General features: G+C 35.2%; 3 protein-coding genes across 3 annotated transcripts; 2 read left to right on the forward strand and 1 right to left on the reverse strand.

The window, feature by feature from the left end:
* Positions 1-3143: 3143 nt before the first annotated feature.
* LOC121809546 lies at positions 3144-7756 on the forward strand. The gene is made up of 9 exons (XM_042210249.1): positions 3144-3623; positions 4313-4352; positions 4470-4548; positions 4668-4713; positions 4794-4892; positions 5789-5857; positions 5937-6285; positions 6370-6524; positions 6600-7756. Exons 1-9 carry the CDS (start codon positions 3195-3197, stop codon positions 7362-7364), a joined length of 2031 nt encoding a protein of 676 aa, XP_042066183.1. The 5' UTR covers positions 3144-3194; the 3' UTR covers positions 7365-7756.
* A 5497-nt stretch (positions 7757-13253) lies between these two features.
* On the forward strand, positions 13254-15891 carry LOC121807035 (probable serine/threonine-protein kinase PIX13). The gene is made up of 6 exons (XM_042207217.1): positions 13254-13412; positions 13500-13786; positions 14276-14411; positions 14515-14651; positions 15021-15144; positions 15235-15891. Exons 1-6 carry the CDS (start codon positions 13355-13357, stop codon positions 15660-15662), a joined length of 1170 nt encoding a protein of 389 aa, XP_042063151.1. The 5' UTR covers positions 13254-13354; the 3' UTR covers positions 15663-15891.
* Positions 15892-16528: 637 nt separating this feature from the next.
* On the reverse strand, positions 16529-19359 carry LOC121807921 (catalase-like). Its single transcript, XM_042208256.1, has 7 exons — positions 19205-19359; positions 18992-19088; positions 17868-18409; positions 17273-17785; positions 17094-17183; positions 16953-17020; positions 16529-16866 (listed from the first exon to the last, which is right to left on the reverse strand). The coding sequence occupies exons 1-7, from the start codon at positions 19217-19219 to the stop codon at positions 16713-16715; spliced, it is 1479 nt and encodes a 492-aa protein (XP_042064190.1). The 5' UTR covers positions 19220-19359; the 3' UTR covers positions 16529-16712.
* Between the last annotated feature and the right edge of the window lie 1737 nt (positions 19360-21096).

Raw genomic sequence — 21096 nt, forward strand, 5'->3', positions numbered from 1 at the left:
TGAGTTAGATATGAAATAACTGATTGATAAGGTCTTGCTTTTTTTCAATTGATGAGGGTTGGATTAAAAGGAGCAATATAGTATTAATAGAACTAGAATTGGCAAATAAGTTTTGATTACTTTTGGATGGAAATGCATTAAATTGTGACTGTCATTATATTATTATATATCCTATATTCATTGTATAAGACGGTTTGCAAGTTCTAAGGTGCCAAAAAGTTAAGGGGGGAAACTCAAATATTTTTCTTAAATCATAATTTTATCAATCTAGTGCAATTATATCCATTGCCAAACTCCCATGTACAATCAATAAAATTAAACTGGATGGCATTTGTGTGACATAAATTTCCTTGATAGATAAATGTGAGATTAGGTTACATATTAAATGAGTTCTTAATTACTCGATTTGATCAGTCACATAACGAGAACCAAATAGCTGAAACAAATTAAACATCACGACTAATTGCCATAATCGTGTCTAAATAATTAATTTGTTAGGAAAAATTGACATTTAATCTTTTGGCTACTAAACTTGCAACAATAAATATGAAGGAAACAAATCAAAGAATACTATTATTAAAAATTAAATTTTGGGTCCAGTATATAAGCCAAACATATTTCCCATTAACGTCAAGCCTTAGAAAGTCAATCATGTGAAAAAACATTAAATTAGATCCTAAATCTTTATAAAACAATGTCGCAAACTAGTATGAAGTTTGTGTAGAAAGTGTCCCGTATTTGGTTTTCGAGTTTCGACCTTCGATTGGTTTTCGAGTTTCGACTTTCGATTGGTTTTCGAGTTTCGACCTTTGAATCTTGATGTAGCTCTTAAGATGTCACTTTGTGATTTTCTTTCTTTAAAATGATAGTATGTAAAATGACGTTGTTTTTTTTACCTTCATACTTAAAAGAAAATCACTTCTGCTCACATGTAGTAACTTTTAGCATAATAATTTCTTTTAAGCAGATATAAGTTCAGAATTAAGAGAAGTCCAATCCTACATGGCTACATTTTAAAAAGTGTTTTTCCTCTAATTTTGACCTAAAAATGAATGCAACAATTAATGGATATGTTATTTGCACCGTTTGTACATAATTGCAATTTTTGGTGTATTCGGCAGCTGTAGCACTTATTGTATTTACCTACTTATTGCCATCAATTTGGGGAAAAAGATATGATAGGTAGGCAAAATAGATTTAATTATTGCATTTGATCTTAATTACCTAAGTTTTGCAGTTACTAAGAGTAATCAAATAGTAATTAGGGCTGCACTAGCTTTTGTAATTAATCGGAACAGCCTTTTAATTAGTGAAAATTATGGATGTTGCTTGTGAGTTTGGAGATATTAACGACTTTTGTATGTTCATTTTGTAGATAGATACACTTTAATCTTCATTTTCTAATAAAAAGTCTTAATTATATAATTAGGAAAATTTGATATCTAACTATATATTTGATTGTTGTTTGAATCCCGAAATAACAATTAACACGTAATACATGTTAAATACAAACAATATGAAAGCGAAAACTTTGTTGTATTCAAGTTGTCGAGGAATTCAAATTACGATTAATAAAATTGATTCTCTTACTACTAACATAGTTGATCATTTAATCTGGTCTGGCATATGACTGGAGTCTCGAAGGGTTCACATCATTCATCACTTTGTTGAACAAATTCACCGTCTAAATCTTGAATCTCATGATATTATTTTCGTAATTCATAAATTTTAACGTGTTATACTCGTGGAGTGTTTAATTTTATAAAATAAGATCGATAAAATTGATAGGATATAGTAATTTATACTTTTTGGCTGGATTATCTAGTTTTGCATATGGATTTTGTTACTGTGATATAGAATGATGAGTTAAAGTATTACTAACGAAATGCATAAAATTAAGTATGAGGAAAATGCAGGGATTTTGAGATTTTTTTCTTCTAGGTTGAAGCAGGAGGAAAATCAACCCAACTTTAAATTTATAGAATAATAATAATTTCAATGGTGATTAGGTGTGCATCAATTATCTATCATGAATCTAGTTATATAACTAAATATATAATTAATGTAAATTGTTTACTGATCATATTTTTCACTCTAGCGCAAAGTCACGTTGTTTTGTTGATAACTTTTATGAACTTGACTATTGAGAGTTTGGTTGATTTAATGTCGCAAAATAAAATGGAGCCCATTGAAAAATTTCTGGCCCTTTCAATAAGGAAACATTCATATAGTCGATGGCCTATTCTTGAAATAATAGATGTGTCACGTCCCATGTTTAGATATCACCAAAGTTTGCTTTGATGATTGCCTGCATGGCTTATACAAAGTTTAAATAAATACCCTTTTAACTAATGAATTAGCTTTTTTATTAAAATAAGAGTGAAATTACTATCACAATAAAGCATTCATTAGTACCTATATGTGTGTGCATATGTATAATTTACTAGGACAATAAGGATTTGTGGACTTTGAACCCAAAATTCTTTAAATGGAACTATATGGAGTAGTATAATATTTCCACAATAGAAATAAACCTCAAATTATACTGACTTATCTTATTTGCATTCTATCATAAAATTAGTACATGTTATTTTCTATTACTCTTTTTCATATTTCTTAAAATTGATGTCGAACAATGACAAATTCAAGAAATAGGAATTGTGGCGTTGACAACGGTTTGAGATAACATCTAATATTCGTAGATCAATGAGAGAATTTACTTACCTTGTGTGACCCCATCTTCATATGTCGATACGTGCCATATTAAAATAAGACAATAAAGGAGAAAGTATAAGACATGTGTCATTATACATGTTAGTGAATGAAGTTGATATAAGAAGAAGACATGTAAAATTTCTTTATATTGAGTAAGCTTTGCATTGGGAATGATAGATATAGTAAAAGTATAATAACTTTAATATGCATATGTAAAGGTAAGGAAAAGGGTGTGTTGCCCTAACAGAATGATTATTGAACTAGAATAGTAGTATATTATTATACGGTATCATTAAATTTAGTATTACCATTAATAAACAAAAATTAGAGATGAAAACAGAAAAGGAAAAAGAGAGAGAGAAAAAAAAATGGGTAAGCAACGACGTCGTTTGGGAGTAGTTAAATTTACATAAGAATAGGAAAAGGAAAAAAAGGAAAGGCTCTCTCTCTCTACTCTCTCACTCCAAAACCCAAAATCAATGGGTAAGGTGCCAACTGCGGTAGCAGCAGCAGCAGCAACGGAGATGAAGAGAACGAAGAAGAAGGGCCGTCCTTTGAAGAATCCTCCTCCCCTTTCACCCCCTTCCAAAACCCCTCTTTCCAATTCCGCAAACCGGCGATCCACCCGCCGGAACCCTAATCATCTAAATTCTCCGGCGCGGTCGGAATTCGACGACGACGAAGACGAGCGCAAGGAGAAGAAGGTTAAGCTCGTCGTCCGCCTGCCTCAATCGGATGAGAAGACGAAAGACGACGAGAAGAATCAGCTCCAGCAGAGCGGGCGGCATTCCGATTCGGGTTCCGAGTCCGGGTCGGACTACGATTCGGACCCTGGGGATGAGGATCGGGAGGGGCCAACGAAGAAGCAAAAGATAATTGGCGGATCTGACGATGGGGGTTTGGATCAGGTTTGGATTTGCAGCTCAATTTGTTAGATTTTCGGGAAATTGCACTGAATTTTGGCGTTGTTTGCCGCTGGAAATATTTGATTTGCTTTTGCTTCCATAAATTTTTTAAAATTTTGTTGTGAATAATTTGAAACCAAAGTTTCTATTTTGGTAATATTTTGGCCCCTAATTATCTAGTAGTTTTAAATGTGGGTTTTGATGTAATAGGGCTTTTGGGATTTCCCGCTCAAAAAAATTAATGTTTTTACTTTTCTTTTTCTATGCTGTAGCATCTGAAGATCTGAAGTGGGTATTCTGTTTTGAATTAGTCAATAAACCAAATTAATGATTCTGTTTCCTTGTAAAGATGTGATTTTTACATGATTTCTTTATGTTTTTTGCAGTTTCTTTGTAGTTTATTGGAAATAAAACATACATATATGAGTCATGTACTATTTCTTTTCCAAATGAAGAATTTTCTCAAAATTTACTGTAATAGCAATTTTTTTCATTTGTTTATATAGCAGTGTGTTTTGCTAAAAGTTCAGTTGTGGCTACCTGAATTGATTATTTTTCCCACTGCTGATTCTATTTTTCCCACTACTGATGCTATATTTTCATTAACTGATTCGTGACTTAATTTTGTGTAATTGCTGATTTTGAGTGAATAATGGGGTTTTGAATCATGAGGGTTGCATTGCTCTTTGCAGAATAAAGAGGTCATGAAAGGGACGGACACTCCTATACAAGGTTCCAATCATAATTTTTGGAGTTAGGATAATAAAGATAAATAATGTTGAATAAATATGCATGGGTTTGTGTTCATGTTTTGATTAGACTGTGGACTTTCGTTTAATTTGTGGACAGGGTCACCATTGGAGTCTGGTCCCACAGCTCCTTTACCTGAAAAAAAGTTGTTGGTCTTCATTCTTGACAGGCTTCAAAAGTATGCACTTGCTTCTGTACTTCTTTTTCGTTTCGCCTAGTGCTTACTTTTTCTTCCTATCCCGGACTGTTTTATTTCGGGTTTGTCAGCAATAGTTTATTGGATGTATCTTGATGCAGGAAGGACACATATGGAGTATTTTCCGAGCCTGTGGATCCGGAGGAGGTGATGACATTATCACCAATTGTTTATTATCCTTGATCGTTCTTCTTTTCTGTTGCTGATCTAGACAGTTTTTCTTGCAGCTTCCTGATTATTTTGACATAATAAAGCATCCGATGGATTTTGGGACAGTGAGGAAGAAACTTGAGAGTGGAGCTTACAAAAACTTGGATGAGTTGGAGGTTGGTTTGATGATGAGAAGCCGAACTCATTTAACCTATAATGCTTTATGTGTTGTCTTTGTTCCATTTCTTTTTAGTTGACTGAAATGGTTGGCGAATATGGTAGGGTGAAGATATTATGTAATTATTCTTTACCAAGATCCTGAAGTACATAGTTTTTGGAGAGAACTTACTATGAAATAAATGAAATGGAAGGTGAAAGCTTTGTGCTGAGGGCAGATTTACTGATACTTAAAAGTCTTCTATAGCCTTGACTAGGAACACAATTGAACAGTTATTTCTGGGAATATAATGGTAATTAGATGCTTCCAGAACCAATATGATTGATACTAGGAGTGTCGATAATTCATCTGGATACACACACTATGCCATTCACTTCACTGTGTTGATCTTTTTTCTTATTCAATAGGTATTCTTGTTGTAGTATTTTGATGGTTAAGAGAATTACTTACGCATACTCTAGGGATAGTGCATCAGTAATAGTGACGTTGCATACCATCTTAAATTGATTTATATAATACTCCATCCGTCCCCTAAAAATAGAAATTCTTTCCTTTTTGGTCTGTCCCCTAAAACTAGAAACTTTCTATTTAAGGAAATTTCTTTCTCTCTTATGAGGCGTGACTCATTTCCCACTAACTCACTTCTCTTTCTACATCTCTCTTACTTTACCAATTTTGTATTAAAACCCGTGCCGTTTCAAAAGTTCCTATTTTTAGGGGACGGAGGGAGTATTGCTCATGTTTTTTTTTTCAGCTTGAACTATTTTTTGGTCTAGAGTTTTATTCAACAGTTTATTCTTGTCAGTTCAGCTTTGGTTTCTTCTATCATGTAACTGAGACACAAACGTGACCGCAACTAAATTGCAATCAACTTTTCTTTTTTGTAAATTTCAGGCGGATGTAGATCTGATATGTTCCAATGCCATGCAATATAATGCTTCAGATACAGTCTACTATCGGCAGGTTTGGCTTGTTACGAATTCACGCAGCGTTTCTTTGTTTCGTCCTCCTTGCCTCCTATCTGAATAATGGGAAACATTAGGCACGGACTATACAAGAGCTTGCAAAGAGAGACTTTAAAAATCTGAAGCATGAAGGTGCTGATGGCATACCTCAGCCCAAGATAGTCCGGAGAGGCAGGCCGCCAAGCAGCAAGAACCACAAGAAACCTCTGGAGACATCCCTATTAGATCGTGTTGGTAATGACCTTACTACAGGTGCAACTCTTGCTAATGGAGAAGATAAGGCAACTGGATCTAATGCTTACAATCTAAGAAAGGCATCACCGTTATTTAGGTACCGGTCGTCTGACCCATATATGTCATCTTACTCTTCAAGAAATGGTGAAAACCACTCTGAGTATTCGACGGATTGGAATAACGAATTTCCAGGTATTTATCCGTACACTTTCTGAAAGTACGCATCACTAGTAAATTTTCATGCAACGAGCTAACCTCTTCTTTTCCAACTTGCAGCATCGATTTTAAGGGCTGACATGAAATATGGAAAAAAACAGTTTACAGTGGATGAGAACAAGCGCGATACCTACAGACAGTTTGATCCATTGTCTTTAGGCGACAATTCCCCCATTTTGTTTCATTCAAATGGAAACATGAAGCGACTTGTGCCGGTATAGTTTTTCACAAATTGGGAATTACATGTGCTTCATTTCAAGTGCCAAACTTACCTTCCGTTCATCTTGTAGGTGGGTCTTCAGGAAGCCTTTGCATATGCTCGAAGCCTGGCAAGGTATGCTGCAAATCTTGGCCCTGCAGCTTGGAAGCTGGCATCGAAGAAGATAGAGGCTGTCTTACCTGCAGGGGTACAATATGGTCCTGGCTGGGTGGGTGAAAACGGAGCACCTCCCCAGCCATTGCTTACCTCAACCGAGAAGCAGAAATTTCCCGTTGGTGATTTTAGTGCGAGCAAACTCGTTACACCCCAAACTTCCGGCTTAAATTCTTCTGCCGGGGCTGGGCCCTGTGAAGCTATGGTTGAAGCTGTTAACAAACTCAGCAACCAGAATGAGGTAGCTGGACAAGGTGACCCGTCTTCTTGGAGAACACAGTTCCCATCCCAGCAAAATCCTATCCATAGAAATGGTTTTAGCGGAATGTTTGGGTCTGGTTCAACTGCAAGAGCAACGCCACAACATTCAGTCACCGAAGGTGTCTCCACTCCATTTCCGAAGGTGGAAATGGTATCCCCAAATGATCGTTCATTGAGCCATTCTTCACCTATCGAGCAAGCTAAGTTACCCCCTGGATTTCAGGCGGGTCAAGTTAAATCCTCTAACGCCCTTGGAGAAGGTGAAATACGGAGCTCTGTCAAATCTTCGTGGCCAGTGCAGCAGCAAAGGTACAACCTTGCAGTTCCACCAGATCTGAATGTACGAGTCCCGGCTGGCTCACCTGGTTCGAGCCTGCAAATTGGTTCACCGCGACAGCCGGATCTGGCATTACAGCTCTGAATACTGATTCTTCCGAAAGATAAACACAGGCTTGCTATCAAGGGCCGGAGTTCGACTGAAAGCTTGTATAGATCGACGGTGTATCTAATTCTTTACGCAGAAACTAAAGACTGTTTTTAACATTTATGACTTGGAGGATGACGACACTGGGGGAGACGATAGCGGGAGGGAGATTTCGGCCGTAAGCAAGGTTTTAGGTTGTTTGAGTAGAGATTGGATTACAGGTATAGGTTTCTGCATTTGGATATGAATCAACACTCAGTGTAACAATATTTAGAGAGTTTGGTTGTGAGCTCATTCATTTAGTCCAAATACTGTATGAAAAATGTGGGATTACTCAGCTGTTATGTATGATCATAACATCATATATCTATGACTCGAAGTTGGTGAAAGGCGAGATCAAGAGCCGGTGAGTTGGGGGACGAGATCGAAGTTATCAAACATACAATTGGACAATGACTTCGAAGTAAACTTGTCTGATTTTTGGCTCACCAAGCTCGGGCAGGTGGGGGACAACACCCACCTCTATGCACGACTGCACGGGAACGTACGACTATTGCACCTCGGAATATGCAATAGGTGATAACCGCACCTAAAAATCCAACATCTACGACTTTTGAGTCGTGCTGCTAGAGCTAATAACGGGCTGCAAGGGATCATCACGGGCCGCGAGTGATAGGATCGTTGTAGGTATACACAAATGGAATGGCAAAGGGGTTTAAGCCCATATCAAGCCTATTTTTTCATTTTTTTATTCTTAAAAAATATCCGATTTTTAATGTAAATTATTACGCAAAAGTCTTCATAATGATCGGAATCATCCAAAATAGAGTAAATGCCAAAATTGGTCCTGAACATATACTCATTTTACGATTTTGGTCATAAACTTTATCTTTTGAATTTTTGCATGATTAAACCCGTTGACCGTTAAAAACTAACGGAACAGTTAGTCTAGGACCAATTGTGATCCGATTTAAAATGTTCATGATGCAAAAATTCAAAAGATAATGTTTATAACCAAAATCGTAAAATGAGTATATGTTTAGGACCAATTTTTGGCCTTTACTCTCCAAAATATATGTGTTCTCGATTTCTATTCTATTATTCCATACATGCTGGAAAAAACTATAGCTAGGCTTGGACTGTATTTATTTATAAAATATGTCACAGTCTAATGTTCAATTTAAATGGCAGAGAGCAAATATATCGAATCTAGAAGTATCGAAAATGGAAAATTTGTAGCACGAAATTTCTTAGAAACTATGCTTAGTGTGAACAATCCAGGAAAAGGGTTGGCTGACTTTTAGCATATCATTCATTATTATTTTTAAATTCACTCCTTTTTATTATTTTTATATTACTTGGAGCGATATTTTTTTAGGAAAAGTGGATTCAGTTTGATTCCTTTGCTTACAAACAAAGAATTCCGTGAATCAATTTAATATATTGACTGTATGATTGTTCTCGTTTCCTTATCTACTAATTAATTAACTCTTATCTTTTTCCAATGTTTTGTTTTGTTTTATTTTATTTAATTATTAAACCACGTGTAAAACGTCACCACTAAACATATTTTAAATATTACTAAAATAAACCATTTAATTTAGTGCATAGGTAATGTCGTCAGTCATAACTATGCATATTTTAGATCTTTATTTTGTAGTAATAAAGGTCTTATTTGATTTAGCAACACATATGATAAATCACATACAAATTGTAGCATCATGCAACAATAATTAAAACTGAAGTAGCATAGGAATATATCCCATTTTATTTGATTGAAGTTCGTTATTGACAATAGCTTATTGAAAATGGGTCTATTTTTCTTAGTCGTGGAAAAAAGTGAATGATGATATAGGCTCACATTTTCTTCTTCATTAATTATAAATTCCACGTAAACATTTATTCGATGCACCTTACAACTGTACTAACATACATAGGCCCCATATTTTGCTATAATTTCAAGATAATATTATACGAATTTTAATGCAATGTTAATAATGTAAGAAAAATATGATCAGAAAAAATGAGCAAAATATGTTTGAAATGAGACACCTAATAAGAATTTATGAAATTGTTAATAATGCAAGAAAAATATGTATAGAATAAATGATTAAAGTATGTTTAAAATGAGACACCTAATAAGAATTTGTGAAATTGAAAAGCATATTACTTTTTAAGAGGATTAAGTATAATAATATCCTTGTCCATAAAAATAGATGAGGTTTACCATTTCGTCATCCATCAAAATTAAACTAATTTTAAAAATAAATTTTTTTAAATAATACTATTACTAACAATATGGATCTCACAATCCACAAACTCTACTTCTGCTTCACCTATCTTTTTTTCTCACCCCCTTTATTTTATCAATTTGTATGTTAAGATTCATTTTATCTACAATTTTATTTATTTTTTTTGAACAAATGTAAATAAAAAGTTCGATTACTTGAGAGAGAACATATTTTATGGAAACTTCCGTCGGTTATGATGTTTTCAATTCATTAGTTGTCAACTTTAGGATAAGCATAAACGGTTTTAATAATAACACATTATTCAACATAAATATGGTAATCATTGTCATACTATACACCTAATTATTTTACAAGAAATTATTATTATAAAATATTAAATGCTTAATACTCCATTAAATAAATTTTAACGTAATTTCTAGAATTACCAATCATAGTATTACTTATATATATCTTTTACTTTTGGTTATAAAGAGAAGCACCGACGGAACTGAGGGGCAGAAGGCGGCGGTGCCCTTCGTGCGACTGGTTATAAAATCATTATGTTTGGTGATTCGGATTCGTCCTAAAACATTAAACACCAGTTTAATTTTATTATTATTATAAAAATAAAAAAATCTGATCATTCACGTAAGATAAGAGTGATATTATTGATGATGATTCAAAGTTAAACAACGTTTTCTTTATAATAAACGGTGTCATTTAATTTAATATTTTTCTGATATAATTTCATAAAATTTTTAATTAGATAATAATTGAGAATAAATTTAAATTTCATTATTTTTTCAGTTAATTTTTAAAGTTATGCTCCCCGTTCCTAAATAATCGTCCATTTTGATTCCAACATAAATTTTAAGAATCTGAGTCCTATTTTTATATATTAATTTTATAATAAAATTTGAGTGAAATGAGTGTTGTATTTACCAGTTATGCTAAAAAAATCATAGTAAATATTAAGAGAGGACGTGTAAATATTTAAAAATGAAGGGGAATAGAGTGAGTACAAATTTGACAGTTATTCATTAAATTTTCTGACAACTTAGCATATTTTAAAAGACAAAGAAAACTTGCATACATCACTATGGAATTCAAAATGATAAATCTTAATTCCATTAACAGAAAGAGTCAAATGTAACATCATACTTCCTCTGCCCCGCTTTAGCAGTCCCATTAATTTTTTAGTACTAATTTTATAAAAATGATAATAAATAATTAAAGTGAAGAAATGGTAGAGTAATATGAAAAATAATATAGAAAATAGTCTTGTCTACATTATTCTCTTTTTACTTTACCATTTCTCCACTTTAATTATTTATTACTCAATTTTTATAAAACGAGTGCTCAAAAACAACTGGAACTGCTAAAGTGGGACGAGGGAGTATTAGTCAGAGGAGTAACTATAATTATTGGGTACGCGCATTGCGTAGATATTCAATATCATATTGTTATAAAAGTAGAGATTGAATTTGATGAGTAAATCTTAGATTGCGATTTGTAAATTATTATTACTCTTTCAAATCGACTAGATAGTGGAAATAGTCAATGAGGAACTCTGATTATATAATAAGATGAACTGGTCAAAATAAATTATTGAAACCCACATAATTAAACAACTGCCGAAAACTTTAAAGTCGAACTTAATATAACTTTTTGACATAAAATAATATACTGTCACAGACTATATATTCAGTATTCTTTCACTAAATTCAAAATATGATACTAGTTTAATTCCAAAATGCCATATCATCGCATATCTTTTGCTAATTAGTTTGCATAAATTAACATTTATTGATCTGTAATTATGAGTTATTATTTGCCACATTAGTTAATTTATGGATGTCAATTTAGCCCGCAACCCGTGGCTGGCCCGAATAGCCCGCCAAATTTATAGGGTTAGGGCTGAAAATTTTCAGCCCGATAAAATTACAGCCCGATTAGCCCTCACCCGATTAACCCGCAATCCGTTAAGGCCAGACCCGAAAACCCGATGGGCTGGCCCGAAAACTCGATAAAATTTCTATTGTTTTATTTATTTGACTCTAATTCGACACTTCATTGATTATTTTATAATATACTGAAAAAATAACTTTCCATTTTGTATATTAAGTTTTTATTAATATAATAATAGATAAATGAATTAGAAACTTCAAATTCACTAAAAAATATATTTAAAATTTTAAATATGCTTTAAAATTTATTGATGTTTATGTTTTATTTTGCATAAATCTCAAATATTGGTATTTGATCATATTTATGTTTGAGTTTAAGCATATATCTCAAATTTATCAAAATTAAATATTTTACATTTTATAAATATAACTAATTTTCACCATTATTTATTGAATTGATCGCATGTTAATTTTATCGGTAGCAACCCGATTAACCCGATGGGCTAGCCCGTAACCCGAGCTTTTAGGGTTAGGGTTGAACTTTTATAATCCGGAAAAATCACAACCCGATTAGCCCGCACCCGATTGACCCGCAAACTGAATAGGGTTGGCCCGAAACCCGGTGGGCTGGCCCGATTGACATCCCTAGTTAATTGTATCTAAATTCTAATTACATTCAATAAATTCTTAACAATTGGTACTAATTTATAATTAATTAACATCGGTAGGGAGGAGAGTATGTAATAAGTTCAAAATTAAATGCTGTGAAAATTCCAACATGTTCAAGATCGATCATTGAGTTCGTCTTGTACAATTTTTCTTTATATAATTTACATTTTTTTCTACACGAAGCTGACCAATAACACTGCGACATTTATTTCACATGGAATATAAAGACGAAGAAGAAAGAAATATTGCAGATGGGAATTTGAAAATGTATTACTGACAAAACATGAAAATAATATAATAAAATTATGTGAAGCACACCAAGTGGGCCCGCGTCAAAAAACTGTTCACTTGTATTGTAATAGTTCATGTTGGCATATGTGGTGACATATTAGTAATGATGATATTAATATTGAACAATTTTACATCTTCCTATATATGAACCATAGTAATTCAGGATATGTACAAAAATGTTTACAATTTTAAGTTCTCTACTAAAATTCGATTGATACACACTATGATATAACGTAATGATCATTACTATCCTATCAGACTTGAGTGCATTATCTTCTTTTTACCAAGTCAGAAAATGTTATTATACCTGTATCCCATGATATATACTGGCATTAAATTGTTCACAAAATTCAAATAATTAATGAACATCAAATTTGTCAACTTCTAGTCCATCGATCCCGCAACTTAAAAAATTAGCTGAAACGACTATAAACTTTAGTTTGTTTACAATTTTCCCATTCTGAACAAATTCAACTGCCGTATAATATACTATTATTCATATTTTAACTAAACAATCTTTTTACCAAATTTTATGATTCTTTTTTTCTACAATTTGCCATATAACAGAACCTTCTCACTAGATGATCACTAGCCAGGTGCAGGATTATTTATACTACAAAATATATTGATTATAAAATAAAAAGAGAAAAGAGACAATATTAATAGTGTTTTGAAAAAGTCCACAGAAAAAGTTTTCTTCTTCAGCTTATTATTTAAAAAATATGAATATATATAGACGAATAGGAAGAGAGCAACTCAATTGTATTTTATGAGTGCATCATCATCACATTCCCTTCCTCTCCCCTTCCCAGAAACCCTCACACTCCCAAAACTCTCATCATTCTTCCTCTTCCCTCTCTCTTTCAAACCCTAGAGAGACAGAGAGAGAATGGGAAACTGCTGCCCTCAACCTGTTGCCAGCAACAACACCAGACCCCCAAGCCCAGGTATATCCACACACACACACACTCACACACGCACAATTGATTGTATGATTGTATCTATTTATTTAATTAAAACGGTTGCTTTCTCAGCCTCCGCCCAGCCTCCGCCGCCGCCTACGCCCGATCGAGCTGCGGCGGCGATTCCACCTAGCGGCGAGATCCAAACTCCGAATCTGAAAATGTTCGCCTTCGCCGAGTTGAAAAGCGCCACGAGGAATTTTCGGCCGGACACGGTGCTCGGAGAGGGAGGCTTCGGGAGGGTTTTCAAAGGATACATCGACGCGAACACCCTAGCGCCGTCACGCGTCGGGGTAGGAATGCCCATCGCCGTCAAGAAATCCAATCCCGACAGCGAACAAGGCCTCAAGGAATGGCAGGTATGTGCCGTACATACCTTCATCCAATTATTATTATTATTCGTCGTAACTTTTTTATTCTAAAACCCACCACATGCATATTCACAAGCCCCCGAATTCGGCCAATTTCAAGCGACTTTTATGATAGTGACTTAAGCCCCTCGATTCGTTCCTTATTGTGTCCACCTTGAGAGTCACTATTATCATTATTTTTAACCTAGGTAAAATTTATTGATAATTTGATTAGTGCATGTAACATGTGGCTATTTATTTAAAATTTAATGCTAAAGCCTAATAGTAGTAGTAATTTCATTCGATGATTGTTGCTATATTGCTAGTTTTAGCATAATTAATGAATTGATAAGTCAACACCTAATTTCCTCCGTCTTTCATTAAATAAGGGCTCTCTTAGCTGGACAGTTTGATCAGATTGACCATTTAATACATTTTAAAATTGCTTATTTCATCCCATTCCAGATATTTTTATTTTATTATGGTTTATTGGTGCAGGCTGAGGTCAAATTCTTGGGAAAATTCAGCCATCCTAATCTTGTGAAATTGTTGGGTTATTGTTGGGAGGAAAGGCAGTTTCTCCTTGTTTATGAATACATGCAGAGGGGAAGCTTAGAAAGTCACCTATTCAGAAGTAATAATCCACTATTTAATTTTCATTTTTAAGCACTTGTATATAGTATTAATTGATTTATTTATGATTTTGGAGATTGATTAATTAATTTAATTAATTTCAGAGGGAGGTGAGCAAATTCCATGGGATATTAGGATTAAAATAGCTACAGGAGCGGCAAGAGGATTAACAGCCTTGCACACTACTGAAAAAACAGTCATTTATAGAGATTTCAAGGCCTCCAACATTTTACTCGATGGGGTAATGAACACAACATTTTCTATATACATAATATATTCTTGTTTTAATTAATTTAGAGTTTTATTTTACGAGTGAATTGCTAGAAAAAACATAATTCCGCAACTTAAAAAAAATTCTAGAAAATCATGAACTTTTAACATCTTTCACAATTATTAGACAAAATATCCAAGTCGTCTACATGCGTGTGTCAAATTGATTATGTGACTAAGTATGTGTTAAGGGTATTGTCGAATCGAAAGCCCTTGTAAAGATTGCGAAAAATGTTATACCTCATGATTTTCTAGTAGAATTAGACCAAGATTCCTGATTTTGGAATAATATTTCCCAAATCTTTGTATATTTCTAATTAGCCATAATTACTATTTTCAGGAATTCAATGCAAAGCTTTCCGACTTTGGACTTGCTAAATTAGGACCAGTCGATGGCAATTCACATGTAACAACCAATGTTGTGGGCACTTATGGCTATGCTGCACCTGAGTATATAGCTACAGGTAGCCTCAATTTTTATTAAATTAAATTTTTTGGCTTTTCAAAAAATAATATTTTGCTCTAATTATTTTTATATTATGATTTTCTTGCAGGCCATGTGTACGTGAAGAGTGATGTCTATGGTTTCGGAGTGGTGTTGTTGGAAATAATAACGGGCCTACGGGTCCTAGACCCGAACCGGCCACCTGGTCAGATTAATTTGATTGATTGGGCCCGGCCCTCACTATCCAACAAAAAGAAGCTCAACAAATTAATGGATCCCCGTCTCGAAGACGAGTACCCACCAAAGGCCGCATTTGCAACCGCGGAGCTCATACTAAAATGTATCGAGCAGGACCCGAAATGCCGGCCCGACATGGAGGAGGTTTTGCGAAATTTGGAAGAGATTGGCCGCATTAAAGGGAGGCCTAAGAAACAAAGAGGCCATCAGCACCGGCTGCCGTCACCCCACCACCACCCAAGTGGCGGAGGTAGGGGTGGCGCCGCCCGACATAATGGGAAGGCGACCCGGAGTTACTAGCGATTTTTTCATGTCGGGCTGGGCGTATTACATGGGCCGACATTTTTGGTGGCATTGGGCCCGAATTGGAGGCCTAGTAGTATTAGATGTTGTGCTATTTGTAGTAGTAGTGATTTCATTATAATTATCAATATCTTATACTAGCTGTTTGATTATTGAATGGTTTGAACAACACATTGGTGAATTTAGATCAAATGAATATAACTAATCTCATTATGTTGTTTACCAATGTGTTTGAGTCGTTAGGTGTTTCTCGTCTTGTAAATAACCAGCTGTTGACGATTCTAGATTTCATGAAAAGTAAACGACCGTATCAATATCGACCCAAAACCATTGTTAACTATTCCGATCCGGTTTTAAAAAACTAGCATGTATTATTGACTAAGTGGATAGTCATAATCAGGGCGGAGCTAGGAATTTGTAGAGAGAGGGGCAAATTTTTATACGAAGGAATTTTAAGTAATTTTGAGGAGGGGCATTTAGTAAGAGATTGAATGAAATAAAATTTATAATAGGTAATATATATACATGTGTTGGAAAATGAGGAGGGGCAAATGCCCCACCTAGGCATAATGTAGATTCGCCCCTGGTCATAATCGGTTTTCAAACAAAATAAGCCTCTTTATAAATAAAAATCTTTCATTTTGTGATTAATTTTTTTTTACAAAAATGTACTGTAACAATTTATTCTAATGTGATAGTAGTAAATCATAGAAAGTCAATAATATAATTAATTTTTAATTAATGCAAGCGTGCCCTCAAGTAAAAATTGGCATTCTTCATGATGATGGTTATTTCAAATTTTCGGCCTTGTATGTATAGAAATGGGAAAAGTGTGGATAAATATAAATGAACCAATTATGAAATTGACAAGGGAACTTGGAAATTATACATAAATAAATAGGAAAGGTAACACACAAAAATCGCATTACAAATGTGTCCAAACAACATAGATATTTCATATTACAACCACATGCATATATTACAAGATAGTAACAAGGGAGTGTTTTAACACCACTTATTCTTCTTTACTTGCCTCCTCCTCCTCCTTCACATGGTTGGCCTCACATTGAGACGAGATGCCAGTTTCTGACCAAGAGACTTGTCCACCTGAGTCCACCACGTGATCCAAATCGCGCGTATCTCGTGAGTGATCCTCGGATCCGATAACGCATCCACCCATCGCTTCACGTATCTATCCTGCCTGCAACGCCCAAAAATTCAGTTTGAAATTCTTCAGTCGTCGTCTAATTCTTTAAATACTCAATCATATACTAGTACAAAGCATACCTGTCTGGTGCCCATGAACGGTATCTCACTCCAGGCTCCTTAAAGTTATTCTCCTTCTCAATGCACACCTATCATTAAAACAGTCTAACATTAAACCCATTTTTTCGACACTTCATATATATATGGGCTTCGAGTGCATACCCTTTCACGTCTCCCGGATATCACGGCAGAGGGCATAGGGTGCTTCTCGGCGTGGCGGCAAGGGTCATACTTTGAGGGGAAATAATTCACCTATACAAAAACAAGCCACCATCCAATCCAAGTAAATAAAATAATTATACTTATAGAATATTGGATTTGGATTAGGATTAGGATTAGACCTCCTCATCCCTGTGCATGAAGTTCATAGCGCCATCATGGTGATTGTTGTGGTGGGGGCATTTTGGGGCATTCACAGGCAACATCAAGTGATTAGGGCCAAGCCTGTGCCTCTGCGTATCACCGTAGGCGAAAGTCCGGCACTGAAGCATCTTATCATTGGAGAAGAAAATCCCGGGCACTATCGACGAAGGGTTGAAGGCGAGCTGCTCGTTCTCCGCGAAGAAGTTGTCGATGTTCTTGTTCAGAACCATCCTCCCCACCGGCTGCAGGGGTATGATATCCTCCGGCCACGTCAGCGTCACGTCGAGGGGGTCGAAGTCGAACTTGTCCTCGTCGGCCGGGTCCATGATCTGGATGAAGAGCTTCCATTCCGGGAAGTTACCCGCGGTGATGGAGTCGTAGAGGTCCTTGGTGGCGTGGCTGTGGTTCTCACCTCCGATTCGCTTCGCCTCTTCGTCGGTGAGGCACTTGATGCCGCAGGTTGGCTTCCAGTGGAACTTCACGTAGCTCACCTGAAAGATATAAGAAAGCTGAGTCACTTCTTTTTTGGAAGGAAAAATATGGTACTACTAATAAAAGTGGATATATAGTGACCTTTCCGGCCTTGTTGATGAGGGTGAAGGTGTGGACGCCGAAGCCCTCCATGTGGCGGTAGTCCTGGGGGATGCCGTAGTCGTCGAAGAAGAAGGTGAAGGTGTTGAGGCTCTCGGGGATGTGGGAGAAGAAGTCGAGGTAGCGCCATGTCTCCTGGATGTGGGACTTGGGGTTGGGCTTCATGGCGTGGATGAGGTCGGGGAATTTCATCCCGTCGCGGATGAAGAAGACCGGGATGTTGTTCCCGACCATGTCGAAGTTGCCCTCGCGGGTGTAGAACTTGATGGCGAACCCCCGGGGGTCGCGGAGGGTCTCAGGGCTCCCCCGCTCGTGGATCACCGTCGAGAACCGGATGATCAGAGGGGTCTGCACGCCCGGGGCGCGCAGGAAGTCCGCGCACGTCAGGTGGGACACGTCGTGGGTCACCTCGAAGAACCCCTTCGCGCTCGCCCCCCGCGCGTGGACCACACGCTCCGGGATCCTTTCCCGGGCGAAGTTGGCCACTTTTTCTACCAAATGGTAGTCTTCTAGAAGGATTGGCCCTGTCCATGTATACAACGATACAAACAATTGCAATTCAATACAAATAAAGACACCACACAAGATTTACAACAATTTGACCACCTCCAAATAATACTACTCCTATACATTTAGATTAGTTTTTTTATTATTTAAATCTGGGCTCAGAATTTTTGTTTTGACCCAGATATACTGAAGATCGGTTAAAATTTCAGCTTACAATCGAGTATATGTTCTGATACCATGGTAAAATTCAAGAGATTTTATTTTTAAACAAAATATTGACTATAAAGTTGCATATATACATTTGGATAAATTATTCTACTATTTTAATCTAAGGATCCTCCTCTAAAATTACAGATTTTTTTTTTAGAACCAGATAAATTGAGGATCAGTAAAAAAATCCAAGTGATCATAGTCGGTCACTTGTTCTATTACTATGATAAAATAGCATTAAGGAATCTCATATCTATATAGTTCTCTCGACATAAATGTAATTAGTATTTGTTTTTTCTCATTTGTCCACATCCACCCGAGAAGTTCAGTTCTCTTTCCACACCGATTTAATTAAGACATGTATTTAATTTTGCCGACAATATACATACCTCTACTGCCGACAGTGAGAGCATTGTTGTCATTCCAAACTGGATTTCCAGTGTTGGTAGTGGTGAAAGAAGTATTGAACGCACTTGAGGGACGGAACTGCACCACACCAATAATTCCAAACAAAAAATGAAAAAAAGTACATACATGTATACTAAGTCATAATATAAATTATGATAAACTATGAACTAATTTCTAAACAAATTAGCACACACCTTGTAAGGATCCATGGATCGAGATGAGATGTTTCTCTCTAGTTTGATGGAGTGAGAAAAAGAGGGTGTGATCGTACTAGCTTCTCATCATACCACTTATAAAGGAATTCCACCGGCAGCGATAATTGAGTGTCCCCACCAATTTTGTCACCAAAAATCTTATCCCTCACTGAATTATTTCATGATATTTTTCTTATCAAGATGTATGAATATGATCTGAGTCATTAAAATATCGTAATATACTGAATTAAGATGCAACTAATCTCGTTGGTCCATTTGTATGTACAATTTCCACACTAGACTACTATTCCTACAAGAATATTCTTGTATAGTGTTAGTTATATTATCAATTAGGAGTAGATAAAATAAACAGATGAAACTTTGAGTTAGTCAGTGAACTTACTTTTTAATTTCTTACTACATTTTTTGGCTTGAAAGATGTATATAAGCACGGTGTTAGACCATGTCCGAATATCACCTTGTGCATGTATTATTGGTTGTGAAATAAACACACTAAACTTACTATATCTTCTTTCAATGTTGCAATTCAATAATATCAGCATCTAAAGTTACATTTCAATAGAACAAATCATCTATCTCCAACGAGGGATGGTAAATGAAAGAGGTATATCATCCATATACCTTCTCAAAAAGTGAAATATACCCTTTCAAAAAGTAACACACTCCAAAGGAAAAAGGTATATAGAAAGTTATACTATAATTTTTTAAAGATAAAATAATAGTACAAAATGTATTAAAAAAATATAAAGTGTAATACCTTCTCAAATACTTTCCCCTTGGAGAATGATTTTTCATGAAAAGAAGGAAAATATTGTAGTTATAAGATTTTACCTCTTCAAAATGGGAAAATGTATAATACCTTCTCAAATACATCTCTCCATGGAAAATGATTTTTCATGAAAAAAAGTAAATATGGTAGTTATATAACTTTACCTCTTCCCTTGGAGATGTTCTTAGTACATCATTTGTTATCATGACTCATTTTATCTTTCTCATGTTTTATTCATAAGATATTTGTTTGTAAATTTCCAAACTTAGCTTACATTTGGTTCTCATAACATCTTTAAAATTTGTCTCCGTCGCATATTGATTTGTTATTGTTTGGAATCAATCAAGAATCTAGCGAATCTAGCGCGGACCTGACTTGATGACTTACTCATGTGAAATTATCCAATGTCAATTAAAACAAGACGTTGTATTATACTAACTGAATAATTTATTTGTTACTCTCTCTTCCATCTCGTTTCTTGTTTATGATTTTTCCCTTCCACCTCTTTCTTTGTTAATATAAATCATAATTCAACAAATAAAATAATTTATTATATATCGTTTCATTGCCTACAATGTGACATTATCTTGATTGGCGTTCGATGGTACCACGTATGCAAATTATTATGATATGCCATAAAATCAGAACAAATCAATAATTCGGTAATATTTTTATGTAGTAGAGTACTAATACTAGTGTATGTGTGGCGTGTGTGTGCCTCAAGTACTCAATCACCAAACCAAATAGTACTATTACACTTTCTCAAATGTCATTAGGTTACTGTTTGAAACCCCATTAACGCATTGCAAATTTGCAACCACAGACACCACTTAATGTGACTTAACTTATCTTGGCCATGGGCATGTGGGTCGTGGTTGGCGGCCTCTTTTTCTCTATAGATAGAGATTGGGATAGAGATACTACATTATTGGTACTATTTTTTATTTTTTTAATTGGATCATCACGTGGTGTGTTCCACTAGATGATTGAAATTTGGTAACAAACAAATTACATAAGTTAAAGTTTCCCATCACGTTGTTGAAATTCCACACATTTGTCACGGATTTGCGATCATATACTATATATGTATACATTTTAGTAA

The sequence above is a fragment of the Salvia splendens genome, chromosome 6 (genome assembly GCF_004379255.2).
Source record: "Salvia splendens isolate huo1 chromosome 6, SspV2, whole genome shotgun sequence".
Taxonomy (NCBI): Eukaryota; Viridiplantae; Streptophyta; class Magnoliopsida; order Lamiales; family Lamiaceae; genus Salvia; species Salvia splendens.

Bases quoted from the DNA above. Each gene is read 5' to 3' on its own strand.
- LOC121809546 (XM_042210249.1), top strand. From the start codon at position 3,195: ATGGGTAAGGTGCCAACTGCGGTAGCAGCAGCAGCAGCAACGGAGATG. The intron at 4,714-4,793 runs GTGATGACATTA...TTTTTCTTGCAG, and splicing joins AGCCTGTGGATCCGGAGGAG to CTTCCTGATTATTTTGACAT. The intron at 6,286-6,369 runs GTATTTATCCGT...TCCAACTTGCAG, and splicing joins TTGGAATAACGAATTTCCAG to CATCGATTTTAAGGGCTGAC.
- LOC121807035 (XM_042207217.1), top strand. From the start codon at position 13,355: ATGGGAAACTGCTGCCCTCAACCTGTTGCCAGCAACAACACCAGACCC. The intron at 14,412-14,514 runs GTAATAATCCAC...AATTAATTTCAG, and splicing joins AGAAAGTCACCTATTCAGAA to AGGGAGGTGAGCAAATTCCA. The intron at 15,145-15,234 runs GTAGCCTCAATT...ATTTTCTTGCAG, and splicing joins ACCTGAGTATATAGCTACAG to GCCATGTGTACGTGAAGAGT.
- LOC121807921 (XM_042208256.1), bottom strand. The intron at 18,410-18,991 runs GTATGTATATTG...ATACATGGACAG, and splicing joins TCTCACTGTCGGCAGTAGAG to GGCCAATCCTTCTAGAAGAC. The intron at 16,867-16,952 runs GTATGCTTTGTA...TGGGCGTTGCAG, and splicing joins CGTTCATGGGCACCAGACAG to GCAGGATAGATACGTGAAGC.